Genomic DNA, 24,620 nt, shown 5'->3' on the forward strand with positions numbered 1-24,620 from the left:
TATTTCGTAAATTAATTGAGGGTTCTATAATTTTTCATCTTATAGTCGCAAATTATTCACAAAATAAAGACCATTAAGATTATTCTCACTTTAATTTGATATGAAATAGTAAACAAAATGGAGGAGGACGACATTAAGTTCACTTACAAGTGAAATTACAATAAACAGAGGCCACACGCGCCACCACTTGTCCGTTGGTCAACTAACACAGAGCACCGCCTTCTTATCGAGCAGTTTTCTTGCATCTAAAATGATAACACTGAGACGGATATGTGGAGGAGTGAGTGATGCCTGTGGCCGGGACAGAGGGTTAAAAAAACACTAAAGAAAAATGTCTGCTGCCGTCGATGTTGCTCCTCTTCTTCTTCCCTACAGAGACAGAGGCTCATCCAATGAGATCCAAAGTCTTGTTCCCTCCGTACCATCCAACGGTCCAGGTGCATCGACACCTAGTCAACGCCTCGCCTCTCTCGACGTCTTCCGTGGCCTCACAGTCGCGGTACGCTAAGCCACAGACAAATTCCTAATTTGCTTTCATTTTAATTTTGAGCTAGTTTGGTTGGTGATACTGTGAGTGAGTGAGGCCATGGTATTTGTGGTTTAGTTACAGGGAGTAAACACTTGAATAAGGAAGATAAAGTGATGGTGTCCTGTGAATCAGTTGAATTCATTTCTATTCACTTCATTGAATCTCTGAAATATTACCCTTGAATTGAATTGATCATTTGCCAAATTAATTAGTTAGTTAAAGCTTGATACGTATTACAATATTTTACTATCAAATAAAGTGTTTGATGAGTTGTGTATTACTATTACTTCACCGTCACCTTCTAAATTCTCTCTCTTTTTCCTGATTTGATTTCTCACTCAAACAATGAATGAACAGTTGATGATTTTGGTTGATGATGCTGGAGGAGCTTTCCCATCGATTAATCACTCTCCGTGGTTCGGTATTACACTTGCGGATTTTGTAATGCCATTTTTTCTTTTTCTTGTTGGCGTCTCTATCAGTCTAGCATTCAAGGTAGAGTTTATCCTTCTTTCACCTCATATGCAAAATTGCCCTTGTTTTTCCATCCAATCTTTCTCTAAAACCCCTGTATGTGTTTGCCCAAATGATATTGCCGGTGAAGCTCGTCTTTTAAAAATAAAGCATTTAGCTGCAATGGATTCCTATTTGCCTCCTTATAAACTGTCGGTAAATATATTTTATTACCTTGCAGAAAATTTCTAACAAGACAACCGCCACAAAGAAAGTCATGCTTAGAGCAATAAATCTCTTTCTCCTGGGGTTGTTACTGCAAGGTATTCTGTCATTGTTCCATTAGCTATCCTAAGCATAAACTTGATCTAAACTCGAGATTCCTTGATCTTCTTTTAGCTATATTGGTCGAAGTCAAACAGTTGTAAGTTACTAAGTTCTCTGAGTTGAATATAAATATTTTACTTTATATTTCACGCTTACATTGTATTACTTACATGCACTAGGTCCGATGCATGGAACATAACTTATTATAAATGCTGTTGTTAATGAAGATTTCTTGTTTATTTCTCTTTGCAATGTGTTCTTAGGTGGGTATTTCCATGGGCGTAACCATTTAACATATGGAGTTGATGTTGGCAAGATACGTTGGCTAGGTGTGTTACAGGTACCATTATGGTTGATAGGTCTAGAAGTTTGTTTCATTTTCTTCTCTGGTTTTAATTATGAGTGATTTGGATATATGAAATGCCATAGCCTACTGTCATCATGCATGTTGAAAGTGTGCGCATATAATCTTCAGAGGATATCAATTGGATATTTGCTGGCTTCAATCTCGGAGATCTGGCTTGTTAACAATATCATGGTTGACTCACTGGCTGATTTGGCTAGGAAATACTACACTCAGTGGTTAGTGTTGCTAGATATTTCTGTTGATGCTCATATTTGCAATTTAATCAGCATCTTTGTCTGCCTATGTGAGACCAAAAACATCACTTTTTAGGTTTACATATGTTTCCCTTTTTTCTGTTCTGTATTCTCGAGTTGTAACTTTTCTGTGTAATGCAGGTTGTTTGCTATTGGATTGTGCTCGTTATACATGTGCTTTCTGTATGGCCTTTCAGTTCCAACTTGGGAATATGAAGCTCCGAGCATGAATTTGTCTGGTTTTGCTTCTGGTACTCAAATTGTGAGTTAAATTATTTATTCTCTGCATTACTAATTGCTGAGGTTATTAAGTTTTGGTGCATGACTGAATTTGGTTGGTCCTTACTACAAGATTTCACCATTTCTATACATGTATTTCCCCTTTGGTGGTCTGGAACTAAATTGAAACACAATATTTACTTAATAGGTTTATTGTGGAGTGAGGGGTAGTCTTGAACCTCCTTGCAATGCTGTTGGTTTTATTGACCGAGTTATTCTGGGTGAGCATCACCTTTATCAACATCCTGTTTACAGAAGAACAAAGGTCATTCTACTGGGCCTTCTTTGGTAACTGTATTATTGAATCTACCAAGGTTTAAACCCTGTACTAGTGCATTTTATTGTTGATAATTGAAAGATGTTAACCCTGTGTATCAGGAATGCAGCGTAAAGTCTCCTGACTATGGACCTCTTCCACCTAATTCTCCTCAGTGGTGCCTTGCACCATTTGACCCAGAGGGAATCCTAAGGTTAATTTCTGCAGTCCCTTCTATCTCTTGGCTTTTGCTACTGATCTTCACTGCCCATTTCTCTCTCTCTCTCTCTCTCTCTCACTCACACACACACACACACACACACACACACACACACACGAACACACTCTCTGTAAAAATGCTAAAGAAGGTGATTGTATGTCATTGTTAATGATTATTTAAAATTGGTCTTTCATTTTTTCTTATATAATAAATTTCCAGTTCTCTGATGGCTGCTGTTACTTGTTTTGTGGGATTGCATTTTGGGCACATACTACTGCATTTTAAGGTGTGATGTTTCTTGTTGCTGTATAACACTTACTTTTGTTAGCTAATTGTGTCTACTTTTGAAATTATGTATTAGTTGTCTGGATTTGGCTCTTTAGTGGAATTGTTTTCCTGACATGGATCCTTTCTCTTGTAGGACCCAAAACAGAGGGTGCTGTTATGGTCCATGTCTGCTGTTCCTCTTCTACTATTCGGATATGTTTTAGTAATACTTGGTATTCTCTTTATTATAGTTATCTTTTTCATTCTTTTGTTTTGGTAAGGAGTACCATACTGTTTCCTCTGACTAATGGCAAGGTGTATCAGGTATTCCTTCCTGTAAACCTCTGTACACAGTGAGCTATGCATGCATTACAGCAGGAGTTTCAGGCTTGATCTTAAGTATTATATTCTACATCGTAAGTTCGTATTTCTCCATACAACTCCTGATTAAATTCTACTCCACATGAAACATGAAAGGATGAAAATAATCTCACCATCACACCTCTAATACAGAGGTGACACACAGTATGGTCAGTTGAGAGAGTACAAATAGCAGTACTCAACATGAAATTTGTTCCCCACCCTTAGTCGGACAATAACTAATAAGGAAAAAGGAGTGCTTGTCTTTTAGCGTTGCATATTCCTACTTTAAAATATCACCTTTCCCTATGTGAGTTGATGGCTGGAAACACGTGCACATCTCTATATTTTACTGCTTTCAAAATGATGTTAGCATTGTGAAAATGAAAATGTGGTTGGAGTCAAATGAAATATGATTATGTGTTTTTAATATTAACATATGGAAACTCGAATGGATTTACTGAATTTGGTTTGTGATACACAATTTTGGGAGCGGGTTTTAGTATTGACATGGTTGCAAACGTTTGATTGATTGTGCTTGACATGCATAAAGATCCTTATGATGCAAAGCTTGGCATAATTTTGAATGATATTGGAGGAAGAAGACACTTTGCAGAATGCATTCAAAGATTAATGTGCTTTAGTTAAACTTCATCTAAATGCAGGTTGATGTGAAACATTTCAGAAAGCCCACAGTATTGCTACAGTGGATGGGAATGAATGCACTCCTTATATATGCTTTGGGTGCTTGTGACCTTTTCTCGGCTGGTTTGCAAGGTTTCTATTGGCGCTCTCCAGAGAACAACCTGGTAATCTTATCTTTCTTGTATGATGGAAAATAGAAGAAAAGAAACCTCAAAATTTTCCTTTGCTGTAATCTTTTAGTGTAAACTCATGGAGTTGGACATGTTGGTTTGTTGGATGGTTTGTCAAAATGGCTAGTTTCATACTAAATACTTTGGACTGAAATGTGACATGCAGGTTGATGGCACAGAAGCATTATTGCAGGCCATGCTCCACTCGAAGAATTGGGGTACCCTAGCATTTGTAATACTTGAGATTTTATTTTGGGGTCTTGTTTCTGGGTTTCTTCACATGAAAAGCTTGTATATTAGACTTTAAAAAGATTCCAGTGTTCCCTGTAGTAACAAAATTTTAGCATTTACATGATTACAAGTCACTTTTGTTTTGTGACAGGTATGTATAAAATTTATCTGTTGTTTTTTAAAGTTTTAAGACTGATGTCCTGTCGTTTTCTTTTATCAAATCAGAAATCTGCTGTTAGTTCCAAAAGTATTTTTGTTTTCTGCTAATAAAATTGTGTAACGAAATTGTCCTCATGCTCAGAAGTTGTAATCACTGCTTCACTAATAGCTAGGTTCGAGGGGCATAGTGACCAAGTGCAAGCGATCCAAGCCCTCCTCATAGCGTAGTGCAGTGGCTACTGACTCAAAGGTTATCAAATCTTCCTGCACTTACTGACTTTTTTTGGTTGGTCTAAAATGATTGTGGGATGGAGACTTGACATTGTTATTTGTAGAACAAGCCATCCTACCATCGATTCATTTCCTTTTGTTTGACAAGATAAAGAGGGAAACATTGCACAAATATACCCATCTTTCTTTCTCTTGGTATTCATTGTGGGCAACAGAAAATTAAATCTAGTGCAAAAGTTAGAGACAGTTCATGTGGCTTCAGCTTCTTACCCTCCATTTCTTTTAACTTTATTGAAATGATCTTGTTCATCATTTGTCAAGAAATATCAAATTCTGGAAAAGTCCTTGTTCATTTTTGGAGCTTCTAAATCATACATATCTGATGATGCAGAAAAAGCAGATGGCTCGCGGAAAGTGATAGGAGGAACAAACAGCTTCTTTGAGTCATTCTATAGTGAGGGGTCTTATCTAAGGTCTTATCTAAGGACCTTAGATAAGGTCCTATCTCTTAACCGTTTTAACAGACGGTTAAAAGATAGTGCCTTACATAGTTAAGGCCCTCACCTCAGTGTAGAATTCTGCAGCTTCTTCACTATCCTTGACAAGTTAACAAGCATGGCCCAATGCCGACATAAAGTCATCCGACATGAAACTGAGCCCTTTTGGGATAGAAAGATAAAGAGAAACTAAGGGGTCACTCATCTCTGTCTTTGCAAAAGCACCCAATCAAGAAAAATAAATTATTAGGATAATGTACGTAGATTAAAGGAGTTGGTAGGTATGCAGCTAGCCAGGTGCTTTGGTATAATTTCTTACTTCTTTTGAAAGACATAATATAATATAACTTACTAGTTGGTGAAAGAGATTAGTAACAATGAGAGAGAATTAAAGGGTTCCCTTTCGGCCACGACGACACAACTTTTTTACCCCAAATGAAGATTCTTGAGGTAAATTAAATTAGAGAGTGTTAATGACGTAATTAATTAAAGAATCTTCTTTCTCGAATTTCCAAACCAAAAGCTTGAATGTATATAAAGTTAGGGGTGTCAGTCTGCCTTAATAACATAGCGAGGTAGATATGAGCAGTGAAAATGAAAAACCAAATTGTGAGGTTTTAGAGAGAGAAAATGGAAGAAAAAGTACAAGAGATGACATTTCCAGTTTCGGAAAAGCACTTGCATCGAGAGCCATTTATGGTTCAAGCAGCAGCAGCAACCGCCGCACTGGAAGCAGCAGGGAAGCCAGAACACAACCCAGTAGGCTAAGTAAGGTTTCCTTGGCTGACGATCCCAATATTAATTCACAATGACACACAGGTTCAGGTTAATTAGGGGGAGAATTCAATTGAATTAACAGCTTCCATATCTTCTCTTCCAAATGAATTAGTTAATGTCATTTATCATTTTCACCTATAGCCCGTAGGGTAATATATATTTCTCTTGTTGCAAGACAATTTGGTAATAAGACAATATTATTTTCTGTCTTGTAATATGTATATTTCGAAAGTTTGATTTATCATCACCAGGAAAGGGTTGGATAGTATTTATTTAGGTGGTTTTACTGCCATATTTAACAGATTGTAATTCTACATGATTACCATTGCCAGGGTTCATTTTATTACCAGCCAGTCGTCATATCGAGAACCCAATAATAATAATAATAAATAAGATTGCCTAGTTTTATCTTCTTCCTTTTGGTCTGAGATGGGATATATAATTTATTGGCTAGTTTTGAATGAAAGAATACATTGAAAAGAGGAAGGCGTAACAATTTTCTAAAATTTATTTATGCATATTTATGTCCAGATTTTCAATTATTTGTGTCGAACTTTGTGTTGTAGTGTTATTTTTTTAAATTTTATTTATGTCTATTTAGTACATATTTAATGATATTTTTTATCGAATTGAGTTCTATACAATTATCATTCAATCCAATGTATTGAATCTTGACATCCGAACACATCGGATTGTAAAATCTCAAATTGGATTAAATTGATAAAAATTCATTTATTTCGGAATTACTGTCGTTGGCAGAAACCGATGTTGTCTGCAAGACCAGACCACAAGTGCCTTCTAAGCGTCAAACCAACAAACTAAGGGCATTTCAGCGTTTGCCGTGGTAAAATTTTTGTTAAAAGTGTTGTTGGTATTGATTTTATGCATAATCAGAAAATGATTGCCGCATAATCATTAAACCCAGCGCCTTTTCGAAACTGATTCATGCATAATCAGAAAATGAAAGCACCTCATTAGCTGCTTTCCTTTATAGCTTTCTCTCACAGCAATTTTTAACAATAAGTGATTTTCTCATAGTTTACCAAACGGATTGGGCTTTTCAAAATTTTTAAAAAATCACTTATTACCCCAAATAAGCAATACCAAACGGGCACTAAGAAAGTACATGTACATCTCGCACAACACCTACACTACAGGCAAGACCTAGAGTCTACAATAGTAAAAGGGCATTTCATTTTTGGTGTTCTTAGTTTCGCTCATTTTTCACTTTTTTTGGTCTTTTTGATTTTTGATTTTTATGACTAGAAGAATTGTTTTGTCGTTTAGTTTGGCTTGCAATTAAGTCCGAATCATGAGCTTCATGAAATACAATCCTGTAAATTGTTGTATTTAACCGAAAACACAATCAATCCATCTAATTTTGCACTTATATTCGTGTCTTATTTATCACGTATTGGTGTTCTGTTTTTGGTAATTAAAAATACGGATCCCTGATTGAGTTGAGATCAAACTATTTATATCCGTACGTCTTTTGATTCCAAGCCCAACCAAAGAACAATCATGGACAGTACCCAACAACATGAGTCTTTGGGCTACACTCAATAACCCCCCGTAAATGCGAAGAAAAATACGTCCTCATATTATACATGAGTCTTTGGACCCAACAACATGAGTCTTTGGACTATAATTGGTACCAAAGTTATATTAAAATCAAATAAAAGATAGATTGAACATTATTCAAACTTTTCTTTTTTCTTTTTCTTTTTTTGGTTTCCGAAATTAGGTACAATACACACACCAGCTAGCTAGCTATATAACTAGGTACGTAGCCCATATATATATATATATATATATATATAAATATGGGTACTTATACATGTATAATTAAGGAACCCAAGTTAGCCAGCGTGAATGCATGCAAATGAAGGTTATACGTAAGTGCTGCTTTGCTTGCGCATGCATGTCCTTTCCTAGTTGAGTTGCAGCCATGCATATTACTGAGGATGATGGAGGGAGCGCTTATATATCATGACCCAGGCGAAGGCGAAGCAACGTACATATATACCTGCATGCATGATATATGCGGGCATGGATATGTATGTATGCATGCATATTGTAGTACCAGCTAGGTAGACGGATGGATCGATCTCAACTGGTTGACCTCCGAATGGTGTCGTTGCAACTGAGATGGACGGAATCCAAGCGATCCAAGCGCTGAAGCCTCATCTGTTGATAGAATTGAGCGATAAACTCCTCCGCCTTTGCGTCAATGTTGGGGTTGACGATGGCGGAGTTGTCGTTGTCTTCGTCGGTGCGGTCTAGCTCTTGGAGATTGACGGCAGAGGCGTATTGGCTAGTCATGCCATCTTCGGAGGAGAGGTCGTCGGTTCGCGCCGGAGACATGGGTGGAGGGAGCACGTCCTCGTATCGCTCACTTGGAGCAGATCTGTGTACGGAGGATGGCGGCGTGGGGTTGCTGGTGGTTTGAAGGTGCAAGGGGCGGATGGACCCTACGAGGCGCTTCCACGTACCTTTTGTTGAGGCCAGGGCTTGAGCTTGACCTTCGAAGGAGGTGGGTTTGGATTTTCCATCTGAACGATGTCGTCGTCGGAGCATAAAGAAGGCCAACTGGAGAATGTGCATAGCTCCTCCACTACGCTTCTTCTTAGGTGCAGGTGCAGCGGGTGAGGTGGGGCCGACATCATGATGATGATCATCAGCCGCCTCCTTAATACTAGTATGATCAATAATATCCGTAGGAGTAGGACTAGGACCGGGACCCTTGTTGCTGGGGGCGATGGTGATGATCACGCTGTCTGACTTGGGTTCCATTAATTAATTAGATTAATTAATTGATGGGGGATATAAGGGCCGTGCCTAGGTGCAACGGGCGCCTGTGGTCTTCTTCTTCTTCTTCTTTATCCCACGGCCGGTTGGGATGTCCCCTCTCCCTGCAGCGAGCAGGGTGAGATGTGGGAGAAGACTTTGGTGGGAAATGTTGGAAGCAACCAGGTTATATAAATAATGAATGTCCGACATGGAGGGATGCTTGAATCTGGCATCTATATATGAGCATGAGGTAGCTATAACTACGTAACAAATACTGTTATATATAGCCGTAACAAATTCTAACATGAATGGATGGAGGAGGTTAATTCGTTTTCCATTATATACTAATTGTTAGTTATGAGCACTAGTAAGGCGTTGTTTACTTGATTAATTTTTGATTCGTTAATGTAAGCCAAGACAAACGGACTCACTCAAGTCAATCATATTAATGTTGTTGTTTGAGCCAAACAAATCATAAAATTAATGAAGAGAAATTCATGGAGAGAAGAGCGAGGCTCAGGCAGGGATGTCTTTGATGCCAGCAGGAGCTGCCGCAACTTTCTCATTTGAACTGGTCCTCCATATATATATATCTCTGTCTCTCTCTCTACAGATAAGATAGATGAGCAGGCTAATTGCCACAAACTGTTTTCATTTTTGTCAAACGATCCAACAGCTATGAATATGAGATAGGGCCCATAAGCATAACTAAACACGTTTTTTCTTGAAGTGGTTCAGCAACTTTGCTACAGACTGTACAGTGAGAATGACAGAATGAGTTGCTGATCATTTACTCAAATTCGTGTTACATATATGTGTGTAATAATTCCCACAGATCTGAGTCTCCAATGAAGTATTTGTAAAAGTAGCCAAAAGAAATATTATATAGGTAGCCAAAATTAGCCCAAAGGAACAAAAGTCATAAAATAATTAAATGTGAGTGGTATGCAAGTCAGTCAACGCATATGCACCACCACATCCACATGAATCATAGATGAAGGAAGACAGCTTCTCAGTCTAAGATTGTTGTAAGCTCATTCACATTACACAATTAAAAATTACCAAACTAATTTGAATTCGAATATATAATTAAAATTAAATGAATTACTAGAACACGGCGGTAACACGGTTTGAGTACCCTCTCAACTCAACTCTCTCTCTCTCTCTCTCTCTCTCTCTCTCCACAAGTCCTTTTTTTTGGGGGTCAATTCTCCACAAGTCTGATTGTGAGAAGGTTTCTTAACGGTTTAACTGTAAATGAATATAAAAAGTAGACTTACATTTTGGCACCTTACTTTTACAAAGAAAGTCTTTTGGCTTTCATTTAATTAATTAATTATGGGAATTGAAATAAATTAAGTTTTCCGGTGTGATTTATTTTTCTGAGAGAAGGAAACAAACAAGGAAACGGTGGTCACTGAGGAAGGTTCCAGCAAAATCCAACTAATTATTAAAATGAAAGGAAAGGAAGGGGCGTTGATGTTGATGTTGATGTTGATGTTGATTTTGATATTGGCTGGCTTGGCGTGTGTTGGTGTTGGTGTTGGTGTTGGCGAGGCCCAAATAATTGGCATTGACCTTTTCCAACGGCTCTTTCTTAGCTTAATTAATTAGGTTGCTCTTGCTCATCTTTCCGTTTCCTTTTTCTGTGTTTTCATCACTGATTTTGATAACATTATTACTCAAGTAATTAAATATAGGCGCTTGCCGCTCGCAGTATGGGTGGTGCATGTGCTTCCTATTTCTTTTCGGGATTACAAGTTTACTAACAGTCATTTCATGAGATAATGCACATTTAATAAATTATTAAGGATGCCAAAAGACATTAATTCCTTCCTGCTGCTGCAAGAAGGGAGGGAGGGAGGGAGGGGTATATTTGGAAACCAATCAACTGCTTTGATTGATCATTGATCATTGATGCTTGATCCTCTCCTCTCCTCTCCTCTCCTCTCCCGCGTATAAGTTTACAGCCGTGTGTGTGTGTGTGCGCGCTCAACCCAACAGTCGCAATCAAGTTCCCACCTTCCACACTCTTTCAATTTCGAGCAATCACACACACCACTCATCAAATTCATTAATTAAAGACCAAATAAACAACAATTAAACCCTCTCTCTCTCTCAAGCAAAGTTCACCATACGCGTTCAAGTGATTAAGAAGATTCCATATTAATATAAACACTAGTCCTATATACATATATATAGAGGTACCTCCTGTCCTGTGACTCCTCATCACTTAGTCTTCATATCTTCCGAACTCAAGACATATTCATTATTCAGCACCAGATACAAAATCAAATCAGCTTTTCTCATTTGTCTTTCTTTCTTCCCACCCACATTTTTGTATCTTCGGCTACCTAATCAAGCACCTTCTTTTTGCACCAAATCATCAAGCTACATACTCGATTGTTGACGATCGATATAATGATGAAGATGTCCAACAAATCTATTAATGGTGATCATCATCATCATCATCCTGATGTGGGTCGTAGAGCATGGAAGCTGCTGCGTCTGGCATTGCTTTGGGCAAGAAAAGGTGGTGTCTTCAGACGACGCCTCATGATGGAACTGCGGGTCGTCCCCAACTTCCTCAAGAGCCTTGCTCATCATCATCATCATCGCAATGATAATCAATATTACTTTGAGCGTCAGCTGTCCTTCGACAAGACCCCCATTTTCCCCACCCTCAAAATGAACCGGCGAACATCCTCCTCCTCCATGCGATTCATTAATATCCCTTGCTTAAACCCACCATTAGTGCTGGATTTTGATGATCATCATGAAGTCGACATGATCATTAATAATCATGATCAATTAGATGATGATGATGATGATGAGGGAATGATAACTGAAGATAGTACTACTATTAATGTGCATGAAGAAAAGGGATGTGCAGATTATGAGGACGAATTGGTTGATATAAAGGCGGATGAGTTCATAGCTAAATTCTATCAGCAAATTAAGCTCCAAAGACAGATTTCATACCTACACTACTCCTCTAGTACTACTATACACTCAGACGCATGCTTAATTAATATATAATACACACACCACACCGTCAATCCCAAATCCCAAATTTCCCTCTTTCCTTTTCCCATTGTTTCTTGTTTTCACTGTATTTTGTAAAAGGGCCAATATTATTGCGGCATTTTTGTAGATTGACAGGTTAATTAGAGTGTTTCCAACAATATTAATATTAATATTAATAAAGAGAGCTTTGCAGTTCATAGTCTCTTCTCTTCTTTGTTTTGTTTTCTTTCATAAACGATATTGGAGGAAGGCAAATTCAAACACATAACCTTGGATAGAGCAAATTTTTAAAAACTACTCTTAACCACTTGAGAACTACCAAGTTTCTTAATTCGTCTTTTTATTTTGAACATGGTTAAGAATCTTAAAATGGAAGGAAATTGAACGCCCATATATTCATGATTCATGACCATGTGGTGCTAACAGACTACAGCTCCTATCCTAATGTATCAGTCTTCCTTTCGCGCATACAGAGTATAGTGTGAGTGTGCGGCATTATTTTTCAATCATTTGGCCTTACTAAAGTAAAGAACGTTACACGTACATTTTCTATTTGACAAAATAAAAACAAAATCAAAATATTTTAAAACAATAATCTGTCATTTGTTTTGGGTTGAATCAAATGCCTGCATATTTTAAGTGCGAATAAATGATGAAAAGAAAATCCCAAGAGTTACAGAAGTCCTTCCGAAAAATAAGAATTTGAATAAGCTTTGAACTGAGCAGCACGACAAATCGTGTAACCACAGTAAGATAAGATGCTAGCTCAGCAAACAGGATCCACTTTCATCGTAAACTTCCATGTATTTATCCACCATCGTACGGCAATCCCCATTTGAGTTTATAGTTATGTAAGTGCACTGATCAAAGTAACAAAATTAGGGAAGACATTAGCTTTTACTACACTAGGCCGCATCCGCATCCACATTCAAATCTACCTTGAGAAAATGATCTGGGAATATTGAGACAGCAACTCAATGCTGTCAACTTGTATTTGGATGCCGGTCAAGATATGTTTCCAACTGCCCTGTTGCTGCCAAGATAAGACCTAGAATTGCAATGTCACAGATGTCAAATGAAGTACAGAGACTTAATGACTTGATAGAGCTTCACTGAATGTAAATGGGAATTGTAAAGAGACAATCCGTTCGAAACAAGCATGGCCCCAGTTCTATATCAAACACTAGAGATACAGCAGAGAAACATAGTAATTCAAAGATGCATGGTGCAGCTATACATGTATCCCAGTAATAATAACAAGAAATGAGAGTATATGACATCTAAAGCTCACTTGTTTGTACTAGTACCTAAAAAGAGAGCTGAGGGCTTCCCAGGCCGTGATTTAAATTCTGGATGAAATTGCACTCCTACATAGAATGGATGGCTTGGAAGCTCTAAAATCTGCAGAACAGAAAAGTAACACAAATCATGTAAAAAGTCAAATATTCAAATTCAATCCTTTTCATTAAATGGTAAGAAAGGATTGTGTGCAACTATAACCAAGTAAATTCTGACAAATGCTCACTACAAGTGAGCATAAGACCAGAAGAAAACCCACCTCCATTCGTCTTCCACTGTCATCCTTCCCTACAAATTTTAGGCCCGCTTCTTCAAGAATTCCAATAACATCTGGATTCACCTGCATCATGACGGAATCATACCATGTCCACCACATAAAGGCACTTGTGAAAGATCATGTTTCACCTGAACTAAATTACAACCAACCTCATATCTATGCCGATGCCGTTCATCCACATACTCCGAGTTATGGTACCTAGAAATTGATAGCGATAACAGATTACCAATGTTAAAAGTGGATGCTAATAGTGGAAAACTAAGAAGTTTCAAAGTGGTAGTCTTCTGGGATTAGTTTTGATATAAGCAGTCACAGATACAACATATAGTTGAGATGTCAGGAAAGACTTCCTGCAAAATAATAAACTAGCCAACAAAGTTCAAGAGTTTTACAGCTAAATGCAGTAAAGGTAAAAGTTCAATTGCGTGTGCCATGGGTTCTTCCAGACCGGAAGTGTTTGAACACATGGCACCTGCATCGACTTTACTGTATAAATATGCAACAAGGTAACTGAACTTATAATTTGAATTTTCAGTAGCAGACAGGTTATCTCTTGTATATCTCAAGTTGAACGTAGTAATAGATAATGAACATACAGCTTTGAAGTAATACAATCAGGAGTCTGGAAAAGTGTTCTTCTGCATCCCAGTCTCATTGTTCTTCCCATATGTGTTCTTGAACCCTACATGCAGACATAAAAGAACGAACTAGCACGGGAAGAATGTTGCAGCCATGTGTATTTCATAACTGAATAGGAAAGCATCACCATAAATTTGTACCTCAGGCATAAAAACTACAACGGGATTTGGTGTATGTTCATCGAACTCTGTGCTGTCCGCCCTTTCTAAACTCAAAACCTAAAACAAGTAATTAAATTACGGGTGATATATGATCTTAAAATTAGAAGAAAACATGTTAGTGAAAGAAATGTCGCTTACGGATCTTGCGAACTCAATCACGGAAATCTGCATGCCCAAACAAATCCCAAGATAAGGAACATTGTTCTCTCTGGCATACTTTGCAGCTAATATCATACCTTTCACTCCACGATCTCCAAATCCGCCGGGAACCAAGACGCATGCAGCATTCTGCAAATGTAGAACAGATCGAAACATAATTACCCAGACCCTCAACTGTACTGGCGAGGGGATGATAATTTAGCTTAAAGCGTACCTTTAGAGTCTCCCATGCAGCAGCATGTGCTTCTGGTGTCTGTAGGAGAAAGACAAATCTAAAGTAAAGATAATATGAACATGATATTAAAGCAAATCAGCACAAATGATGTGGTTCAATACCAGTGTGGCACTGTCATCTTCAAGGTCAGAAGCGGCAATCCAGTCAATTGATGGCTTTAAAGAACATGCGACGCAAGCATGTAAAAGGGCCTGCAACAAAGTTTAGCCGTCATAATACGACAGACGTAAAGTTGGCGATTTATTAACAACAAAATAATCTAACAAGCATGTACGGCACAAAGCAACAGGGAGACATAGCAGCACTATCTCATCTATTAACTGAATGTTATATGAATAACTAAATTCTAAGGTCTAAACTAGAGATCATATACACCATCTATCCAGCCAACGAAAAAATAGAACAGAAGTTAGCATCACACCTTCACTACAGATAGATATGAATCTGTAAAGGCAACGTACTTCCCCACCATGGCAATCCTCACCTGCAAATATCAACAGATTATCATCGGATGAATCGAAAAATAAAAGAGATAATGTTCCAAAATAGAGCATTGCACATTTATCTAATAACACTCACAGAATTTGTGAGATTATGTAAGTCTCTGCCATCTTGGTCCAATCTCTTAAATCAGGAGGCATAGCAATGCTGAAACAGAACATTAAACACCAGTAAGTTAACATAGCCAACCTTCCTGTAATCTATATATGTAGCATTTCGAGCATCACAATGAATCACAAATGTAGTCTATAATCACAATTGCAGTCATTAGGGAGGGAGAGAGAGCACAAATATCAACTAAAGGAGTCCAAGTCAGGCATAATTCTACGTAGAGATTGCTTTGTTCTCATTACACAGGAAGAATTTTAAACAGGCTGATGCTAATTATCAGTCCAGAACCAAAATTGAAGCCTTAAATCTGAAGTAAACGGTGAAACTTACCTTAGTAAATTCAGTTGTTGAAGAATTGAATGATGAGCATTTTGGTTCTGAACAGCAACGTGTCAAACAATAGTTAGAACAAAACTTTAGACAAAATGTAAAATAAGTATTTAAGCCTGCAAGGAGACAGAATTGTTACTTAACCCACCCTAAGTAAGAGAGGAATGTGCCAAATGTTTGGTACATCATGGATATTGAGAATATTACCAGCCTGTAAGAAAACAAAAATGAAAATATAAAACTTGTAATCAAGAAAACAAAGTTTGATGAGAAAAAGCCCAAATAGAATTAATTCAGCAACTTACTGCAACATGACACAATTGTGAAAGTTTCTCCTTCGTATTTTCCAATAATGGCTGCAAGTCACACAAAAAAACAAAAAAAATAATCTCCACCAAATTTAATCTTGACGAAATAATGATAGAATAAAATAGAAAGGGAGTCACGTGGCCAGACTGCACCAATATGAGGTGTCCACGCAAGACTTAAATGGGACCTAATGAAAGTTCTAAGGCTAAATTTATCTGCTTATTTGACTTGTGTGAGTGTAAGAACAAGATATATGAAAAGAAGTACCTGCGCAGAGCGACATGCTAATAGATGAGGAGTCAAGCCTAATCCTCTTAGATCCCGCACACTATGTTGGGTAGGCTTTGTTTTCTACATGAACGCACACAGACACATACACAAAGAGAGCAAGAGTCAGTCACCCAGAAAAAAAGATGAATCAAATTCTTCAAAAGATATAGTCAACTTTAATATCTAAGATTACAAACTACTATGAGGAACTAATGAAGAAACATAACATTCAATAGTTAAGTACAATGTCTTACTTGCTCTCCAACAACACCCAGTATCGGGATCAGGCTCACATGAATAAGACAGAAGTTTTCTTGCCCTGAGGAAAGAATTAAATCCACATAAGCAGTTATCATTAACACAATGAAAGTTCAAATCCAAGTGGATATCAACTCCGTATGGAAATAATTGGTTACTTTTAGTTCTGGATATCCCACATTCCATTACATCTATACACCGGAAAAAGCAGAGCAGCAAGCTCTCGATGAAGTTTAAACAGTGGAAGTATATTAAGTTTAGCGCTCATAACATATTGGACCAACAATCTAAACATGTCCTTATTAGATCTCACTGCATATTCCTACGGCAGTAATTGGATAATCTATTTTGACCACACAACATAAAAACATAATCACCAATCTAAATCAAGCATGTGGGCGAAGAAATGATCTCATAAATAGAACCATTAAAATTCCTCAAAAAACAGCATACACCACAACCTTACCAACTGAAAAAGACAATTGGCGCAGAGCCTCAATGAATGGCCTGGATTCAATGTCACCTAAGAAAAAAGAAAATAGTTAGCTCTTGCACATAAACACAGAGAAAGAACAATGAGTCATATAAAGTATCTATGTTTTAACTATCACTTACCCACAGTCCCACCCAACTCTATAACACAAACATCTGCAGGGCCTTCTTTTCCATCGACGGGAATGAGAGAAATTGATTCGACCCAGGTCTTAATGGCATCAGTGATGTGTGGAACAACCTAAATCGACTCAAACATGGCAGGAAGCCAGTCATCAGTAGTGCAAGTGATAAAAAAAATAAAAAAAAAAAAAGTTATGACTCATTAACATTTGTAATTTTGTATCATCACCTGAATAGTCTCTCCAAGGTAATCGCCTCTCCGCTCCTTATCCAGGACAGACTGATTTCAAAAATAAAAATGAGGAACCCATTAAAATAAAAAAATCAACATTTCATGAAGGGGAGATGGAGACACATCCCTATTAGGAAAATATAAGCCCACACCTGATATATCTTCCCAGTGGTAATGTTGTTGTCCCTAGTAAGAGTGACATCTAGGAATCGTTCATAGTTGCCGAGGTCTAAATCAACCTATTACGATTAAAGTTTAAACTCAGGCTCAGCAGCAGCATAAACCATAAAGATAGTATTTCAGAGGCGAGGTGAAGTATTACGTACTGTCTTGGCACTGGTTAAGTGTATGATAAATATTTAAACAAAAAAAAGGAAAAAAAGTCCAAAGCGAAATACCTCTCCACCATCATCGAGAACAAAAACCTCGCCATGTTCAAAGGGAGACATGGTGCCAGCATCTGTGTTCAAGTACGGATCTGCAAATTGTTGAACCAAAATCAATTTAATAGAGAAAAAAATTGAAGCATTTATAGTAGATATAGTAAGAAAGAAAGCGAAAAAAGAAAGAAGAAGAAGAAAACCGATTTTGATGGAGGTGACGCGAAGGCCACAGGCTTTGAGGACGACGCCGATACTGCTGGCAGTGACGCCTTTGCCCAGCCCACTCACCACACCACCTGTTACCAAAACGTACTTCATTCTATCCTACTCTTCCTGCCTCACACACACACACTCTCTCTCGCTCTCACTCTCTCACAGTCTCTGTGTGTGTCTGGCTGCAGAATTGAATTTGGAGTTGTAAACGTTTTGTTTTGTTTTGTAGGCGAAATGTTTGTGTTTATGTCTGAGCGGGAAACGTTATATGGCGGTCAAGTCGCTTTCGCTCGCTCTCTCTCTCTCTTTCGGCTTTCTTCGTACACAAAATTACTTGTGTTGTTGACATTTGTTTTTATCCTCTGCCAGTGCCATTCGAGAGGGGGAAGGGGGATTTGATTAAGAGCAAAAAATTAAACTTGGAAGAAATAAAAGATTAATTAGCAAGAATAATAATATGATTAAAGTAGGTTCTTCCTCCGCTTGGTTCATTTTCTTTTATTTGTAAATTTATATATATAGCCTATAGGGAGGGAGGGGACTCAGGGAGGGGTTGGGTGGTTGGTTGGTAGGTTCATTTATTCCGTTTGCATAAAAACCTCATCTTTCTTCTGTTGCGTGGTGTTGCTTTAATCTAAAAATGATGCATTAGTAAGTGAGGGAGGAATAATCCCAGTTCCCAGCATCCAAAACACACACAACACAACACAACAGGGATCTTCTTTTTATTAGGGAGCGGCTTTGGAGGAAAGGAAAGGGCATATGCTTTTTAGAGTGGCCTTTTTCTTTTTTTGGTTTTTTGGGGGGTCAAAAATTTTAAAAAAATCCAATCAACTCGTTCTTTTGTATGTAGCCCAGCCCATTGGATCTTCATTCATTTCGGTCTTCTTGTGTAGCCCAGTGGATGCCAAAATTTTGTTGTGGTTTGTGAAGGAAATAGGCGACGTCGTTTCGTGCTCCCTTTATACGAGTCTCATACAGAAGAACAGAATGCTAGACATGAATTCTTGGAGGGGGAGGAGGTTGGTTTGGTACTTGGTAGAGTAGTAATCCAATGCGTCCAGAATCGAACTCAGCTGGAGCTACAGAATCTTCATCATCATCAGCAGCAGCAGCAGCAGCAGCAGCAGCTTCCGCTGCATCATCATCTCCATCTCCATCTGGGAAGCGGGGCAGAGATCCTGAAGATGAGGTTTACCTCGACAATTTCCACTCGCACAAGCGTTACCTCAGCGAGGTTTCTTTTCCTTCATTCTTTATCATTTCATCATTTTGATTTCATTGCCGTACATATGTTTGCTTGTGCTTTGCTTTATTTAACCTCTTCGTCGTCTGTCGTCTGTCGTCTGTCGTCTGTCATTTGTCGTCTGTCTTCTTATAATTTATTTGATGGAATCATACTTGAAGGACTTTTCTTTTTCTTTTCAAGTTTGAAAATTTACTGCTTCTGACTCTGACTCTGATTCATTCATGGGTCTTTTTCAAGGAATTTTCTTCATTTGGAACTTCTTTTTTTCATTAATGTTTTCAAAAATATGTACAGTTACTAGACCATTTCTGGCATGATGATATTTCCTTATTACCCTTTTCAATCATCACAGCTTCACATGCCATACTTTCCTCTTCACATATAACTTATAAGCATATGAATAATCAGTCTTTGATCCTTCATTTCCCTCACAACTTGTTTCTTGTGCAGATTATGGCATCCAGTTTGAATGGACTGACAGTTGGAGACCCACTCCCTGAGAATCTCATGGAATCTCCAGCAAGGTCTGAGACCATGTTTTATCCAAGGTAATTTCTTATGTAACACTTGTATCAAACTTTTCTGTCAATTACTTGTATCTGGTTTTGGAAACTACTCCGTCCCACATAAGATAACTATGCTTATTCTCGTTCTTTCATTATGCAACTTTTTTTTATCATAACTTTCTGCTTCAGACTGTACGTTTAAGTTGGAGGGAGTAGTAGGTTGTCAAATATTTATTGTTAAAACATTTTCACATTTTGGTCAGCAGACTCGTGTCTCATGACTCAGTTTCTTGCCTAGTTTTGATTGGTGTTATTGCATTTACTTAAATTCAGGTTCTTTTTTTAATAAATCCTGGCCCTTCTGAGAGGCTTTACTGTGTGCTTTTTTTTTCCATATGCGGGCTGTGCCAAAGTCTGTAAGCCTATACCTCATTCGTTTGGCATTGAAGGGTCATGGTTTCTTAGATTGTGGCACTCACTGAAGCTGCATAAGGGGTGCAGATTAGAGTTGATATTTCTATCTTCTTTTGTCTTTTCTTTGATTTCTTTCTTCTTTTGTTCTTATCTTTTTCCCTGAAGTTGGTGATATCATATGACTCAAACAGAATAGGCCATCTTATGGTATAGTTTCGATTGGATGTTGTTATGATAGACTCACATTACCTAGCGCTTGCAAGAATGTAATCATATTTTTAGTATATTGAAGCCAGTTTACTTTGGGCCTTTTGCTTAGGTGGTAAAACCAGAAGGGTGAATTTGGTTTAGGTTTTAGTGCTACAGAACAATTGGAGGGGAAAACTTCAATCCAAAGACCGTACTTGATATGGCTGCAAACCGAAACTACATACTTTGAAGATTTCTTGGCATGCGAACATAGTAGCAATCACATAAAATTTTCTTTGTCTTCACTCATCTAAATGTAAGATTTGCTAGACAAGTGGACAGCTTGAAGTATATAGCCAGATATAAGACACTAGCATCAATGATTTTGAGCGACCCCTCACCAAATCTTATCTCATTTCCCTCAAGTCATTGGTTTCCACTTTAAACACGAGTTCTCTTAATAATCGTGTGCTTTGCTTTCTCCATCTTGCTCCTTCCTAGTAAAGAGAAAATTTTACTTCCTTTATTATGCTGATTTTTCATTAATTTTTCACAACTTTTTGTTTCCAGGGATGAGATGTCGTTACAATATTCACCCATGTCAGAGGACTCGGATGACTCTCGATTTTGCGAGAACCCCATAAATACTTGCTCTTCCCAACCTGACAGTGTCCCCTCTAGTCCGGTCTCTCCATATAGGTACCAAAGACCACTTACTGGGTTTCCTTCCACTTGTTCAAGTACTTCACAGTCTTCACATGGCTGCACCGTCACTAATTTTAACTGCTCGCAGCCTCGTCAACGAGGCTCTGATTCGGAAGGACGATTCCCATCATCACCTAGTGACATTTGTCACTCTGCTGACTTGAGGAGGGCTGCACTCTTACGGTCCGTGCAGATGAGAACACAGCCATTTGCCCCACCGTCTGATGACATGGCATTTAGCTCCGGGCAAGAGCCTGTATCCAACATTGAAGCTGAAGAGCGGTCATGCCCCTATATGAAGTCTTTAGTTGATGAGAGGGAATATCCAATTGCAGAGTGTTCTTCTATGGGTATCTCAGAGCCTGATTTTAAACAAGAGAAGTCATGCAGGATGTTGGATATGGATGAGAAAGGAAATCATTCTGCAGATTAAGTGCTTCAATGATGTTCAGAGAGATCTTGCTTGATTTGTAGAATCTTGAGTGCAAGATGAGCATTTATTAGGTTTATCATAGTTGCATATGAAGAGAAAGGCCATGCATGAATCAGATTTTCATTGCGTTCTGTCTGGTACATTTTCTGCAGTCAAATGTAAAAGAAGTTGCATTGCTTAGTCCTTTCCCTTATGCTACGGACAGCTTAACTAACGCACCTGAGATTTTTGTAAATTATTCGTGTAAATTGTTTGATATTGTTAACCTAACATCGTCAATTACAAATCTGATTTCATTTCTTTGATTGTACTGTTGAAGTTTATCTAATGAAGTATCTATTTGATCCAAAAAAAAAAAACATGATGTTCTTGAATTTTAAATCAAATGCAAAGAGGCGTGGGCGGATGAAGTAACAAAAATGGGGTTATATATCTCCTTCGAAAGAAGCAACCATTTTGTCCATACAATAATGACTCATAAATACTTACAATGATTAAACTCCATTAAACTTTATAATCCAAAATATCAAGAACGTGCGGCCAGTCAATCCTAAAAATTATAAACCAAACCCAAAGTCAGCATCTATTCATAATTCTCTTAATATCCACTGTGTAGTGCATTATCCATGGTATAGTTTCTCAGCTGTCACTGTTAGGAATACTACTGCTTCTGTCAGGTTGAGCCTCAAGATGCAACAAGGCATTATGCAGATACTCCAAGTCTTCTATGCACACTGTCTTCACACTGATTTGGCTTCTTAGGTCACCCAGATGATGGCTTATATCCAGTCCCAAATCGCAGTTAGCATTGATTTGCTTGCTCGTCACTGCAGGGGTGGAGTCTCTTGAATGCAAGTTAGCTGACCATTTGTGATCATTCACGACCATCTGATTCAACCTGACAACCATAGTTACAAAAAGAAATCACAAATAAACATGCGATATTATTCATTCAATTTTCATATATATATATATATATAAAAGCAAAGAAAATAACCCAGGGGCATATGATTGACACCACCATCATCTCCATATGGTACCAACTACATTTTCTTTAGTTCACTAAAACCTGAATCTCTCAAATCAATTTCTATGGTAAAGTTCACATTTCTCTGGGTGGAAGTTCAAGAGAAAAGATGATATCTAGTCCAGCATGTAGTACTTTAAAAAATGCTGTAATGCACTCTCCCATCCAAATATACAGGCAAATATGTATCTAGAAAAATTACAGCGAAAACAGTTCATCACAATGCAGTAGTCGTATGTATCTATATGTCTCTAGTACTTTGCAGATTAAAAGTGGCCGATGCAATGGCTATTGATAAAGGGACAATGCAAACACAATCTAGAATGATGAAATGCAAGTATTTTCTTACTTTCTAATTAAACTTTGTATGCCCATGTTGTCTTTCACGCTAAACAACGCATCCACTGCATCTGCTTTTGTCCTCACAACCCCCGCTAAGCTACCACAGGACTTGCACATTGAGTGTACTGCAGAATCACTTGTCTCCGAGTTTATGTTGGTAATTCTAATGGTAACTTCCTCTTGGTCATCTGGTGGATGAATTGGAAGATCAAAGCATTTTGTATTAACCTCAAGATCCAAACTTGCTCTCCTGCTTGATTCTACGCTCTCGAAACATGCACATTAATTAATTATCAGGCAACCATGGAAAAAGAAGGTGGGGATTGGGGTTCAAAAGTAGCTGATAAAGCATGTGACATGTTCGTAAAAGCTGAAAAGACCTCTGTCAACAGGGAAGGTTGATTGCAGAAGGTATGTTCTCAATGGTAATAGGTCGGAGGCATCATGTGGTTAAGAATAGATCTGAAAAATTGTTCCAGATATCAAGCTAAGATGAATAGTTGGAGAAGAGTTACCCCGTTCAGAGGAAACATCTTTTGAGCTGATGCTGCTTTTTGAAGGCTTTCCAGACGATTTTTTCTTACGATTAGTTTTCTGCTTCAAATGACAATTTCAAGAACACATGACTATGATTAAATTCAGTAATAATCATGAAACTCCAAGCAGAGGTAGTAACTATATTGCACATGTGTTCAAATTAACAAAACCCAAGCCTAAATAAAATATACACAGAGATAACACAGAGTATGCAGTTGGGACATTGTGAGCGTACCATATAAGGCTCAGGCTTCTCTGTCATCAACTTCCTAGGATTACTTGGAGCTTTAGGCACTGGGGAGCCCAATTCTGAGTAATCATCATCTTCAGAAGGTGAAGAATTAAAGGACCGGGGAAACGTTGTTATGCAAGACAAAGCCCTCGCGGATAATGGGTTATCTATCCTGGCATTGCATCTGTCATCCAAAGTGAAAGTTAATAATATAAATCTAAAGTTTCAAACAGAAATTGCCAAAGTACAAAATGCAGTCGAATCAAATTCAGCAGCAATTGATAACACCATTGACAGACACGAGAACAAACTGGCAAGAAGCGTCAAAACTCAAAAGCGATGATGTATTCTAATTCTAATGCTTGTGAAGAAACTAGGAAATTCAACTAAAAGGAGTAAAGTCCCTTTAAGTTTACACTCTACAATTCTAAGAAAGTTGAATTCAATCACTTAGATAGAAATTGGAAACCTGTCGTCTACCACACATGTAAAGTTGCTCAATCATTATAGATATTAAAAATGCACATTGTCGCTTATGCTTAGAGATAAATTCTGAAAGAAAAAAAAAAGAAATTAAAGGAAAAATACCTTTGATATGAAAACCTTGGATAACAGAGGTAAAATTCGAAAAAGAAGGAGGTAGTGTAAGTACCTGAGCTTGACTGCGGATGAAATGAAGCTATGTTGTTCACCTGGAGAAAGAAAAGAATGAAAAGCAAGGCGAATGCTCAGAAATCAGATGTAAGTACTAGGTTATGAGTCTTCTGACCAATGATAGTGAAGGCTCGGAGGCCAATATATTTCAACTTCAACATCCCCCGCCGCCAACAACCGACCGCCGCAGGCTCAAGGCTAAACGGGTTATCAGCAGCAGCACAGCACGGCTCAGAGGTTAGTCTGCTCTGCTAACACGACGTCGTCTTTAGCACATGTAGACTAGTGCAGTAGAAGCGGCCCATTCCCAATCTCAGCATTCAGCACGCGCAGAGTCTCTCCACCAACCAATTCCTTAAAACTGGGCTTTGCCATTTGAGGCCCTAATAAGTCCACGATCCTTTGTTGCTCAACAGTTCTCAAGAGAGAACCGCTAACCCAGGTTTAGTCCCTGAACTTTTCAATGTGAGACAAATATTTTCAACACGTCTTCACAAGTGTGGTGAATTTTTAAGCTTAATA

The 24,620-nt window shown here is 38.0% G+C and overlaps 6 protein-coding genes across 10 annotated transcripts; 3 read left to right on the plus strand and 3 right to left on the minus strand.

Moving 5' to 3' along the window:
- The first annotated feature begins 134 nt into the window (after nt 1-134).
- LOC117638813 (heparan-alpha-glucosaminide N-acetyltransferase-like) lies at nt 135-4,527 on the plus strand. Of its 2 annotated transcripts, none has more exons than XM_034373946.1 (13): nt 135-499; nt 887-1,024; nt 1,224-1,305; nt 1,573-1,638; nt 1,765-1,891; nt 2,051-2,171; nt 2,337-2,453; nt 2,567-2,658; nt 2,884-2,950; nt 3,086-3,164; nt 3,256-3,347; nt 3,957-4,100; nt 4,273-4,527. In XM_034373946.1, exons 1-13 carry the CDS (start codon nt 332-334, stop codon nt 4,411-4,413), a joined length of 1,434 nt encoding a protein of 477 aa, XP_034229837.1. In that variant the 5' UTR covers nt 135-331; the 3' UTR covers nt 4,414-4,527. The 2 variants fall into 2 exon arrangements, with proteins under 2 accessions (XP_034229837.1, XP_034229838.1); XM_034373947.1 differs by having other exon boundaries at nt 136-499; nt 1,573-1,649; nt 1,785-1,891.
- A 3,139-nt stretch (nt 4,528-7,666) lies between these two features.
- LOC117637320 lies at nt 7,667-8,994 on the minus strand. The gene has a single exon (XM_034372183.1). It carries the CDS (start codon nt 8,792-8,794, stop codon nt 8,111-8,113), a length of 684 nt encoding a protein of 227 aa, XP_034228074.1. The 5' UTR covers nt 8,795-8,994; the 3' UTR covers nt 7,667-8,110.
- A 1,964-nt stretch (nt 8,995-10,958) lies between these two features.
- LOC117637813 lies at nt 10,959-11,996 on the plus strand. Its single transcript, XM_034372836.1, has one exon. The coding sequence runs from the start codon at nt 11,213-11,215 to the stop codon at nt 11,828-11,830; it is 618 nt and encodes a 205-aa protein (XP_034228727.1). The 5' UTR covers nt 10,959-11,212; the 3' UTR covers nt 11,831-11,996.
- Nucleotides 11,997-12,380: 384 nt separating this feature from the next.
- Nucleotides 12,381-18,294, minus strand: LOC117636665 (CTP synthase). The gene is given in 23 exon segments (XM_034371282.1): nt 12,381-12,866; nt 13,126-13,219; nt 13,377-13,457; nt 13,544-13,592; nt 13,991-14,076; nt 14,174-14,251; nt 14,333-14,482; nt 14,568-14,606; nt 14,690-14,779; nt 15,010-15,072; nt 15,168-15,184; nt 15,187-15,236; nt 15,531-15,577; nt 15,679-15,741; nt 15,836-15,886; nt 16,107-16,190; nt 16,364-16,428; nt 16,834-16,890; nt 16,983-17,100; nt 17,212-17,262; nt 17,367-17,453; nt 17,613-17,692; nt 17,798-18,294. Coding segments are annotated over 23 exon segments (1,683 nt in total). The 5' UTR covers nt 17,916-18,294; the 3' UTR covers nt 12,381-12,801.
- Nucleotides 18,295-18,632: 338 nt separating this feature from the next.
- On the plus strand, nt 18,633-21,611 carry LOC117636663. The gene is made up of 3 exons (XM_034371280.1): nt 18,633-19,047; nt 19,510-19,607; nt 20,739-21,611. Exons 1-3 carry the CDS (start codon nt 18,865-18,867, stop codon nt 21,304-21,306), a joined length of 849 nt encoding a protein of 282 aa, XP_034227171.1. The 5' UTR covers nt 18,633-18,864; the 3' UTR covers nt 21,307-21,611.
- Nucleotides 21,612-21,712: 101 nt separating this feature from the next.
- Nucleotides 21,713-24,410, minus strand: LOC117636662. 4 transcript variants are annotated; one of them, XM_034371278.1, is made up of 6 exons: nt 24,214-24,410; nt 24,097-24,136; nt 23,448-23,628; nt 23,191-23,272; nt 22,683-22,863; nt 21,713-22,204 (listed from the first exon to the last, which is right to left on the minus strand). In XM_034371278.1, exons 1-6 carry the CDS (start codon nt 24,257-24,259, stop codon nt 21,946-21,948), a joined length of 789 nt encoding a protein of 262 aa, XP_034227169.1. In that variant the 5' UTR covers nt 24,260-24,410; the 3' UTR covers nt 21,713-21,945. The 4 variants fall into 4 exon arrangements, with proteins under 4 accessions (XP_034227169.1, XP_034227166.1, XP_034227170.1 ...); XM_034371275.1 differs by having other exon boundaries at nt 22,683-22,935; nt 24,214-24,408; XM_034371279.1 differs by having other exon boundaries at nt 23,191-23,269; nt 24,214-24,407.
- Nucleotides 24,411-24,620: the final 210 nt, after the last annotated feature.

Source organism: Prunus dulcis, chromosome 8 (assembly GCF_902201215.1).
Source record: "Prunus dulcis chromosome 8, ALMONDv2, whole genome shotgun sequence".
Taxonomy (NCBI): Eukaryota; Viridiplantae; Streptophyta; class Magnoliopsida; order Rosales; family Rosaceae; genus Prunus; species Prunus dulcis.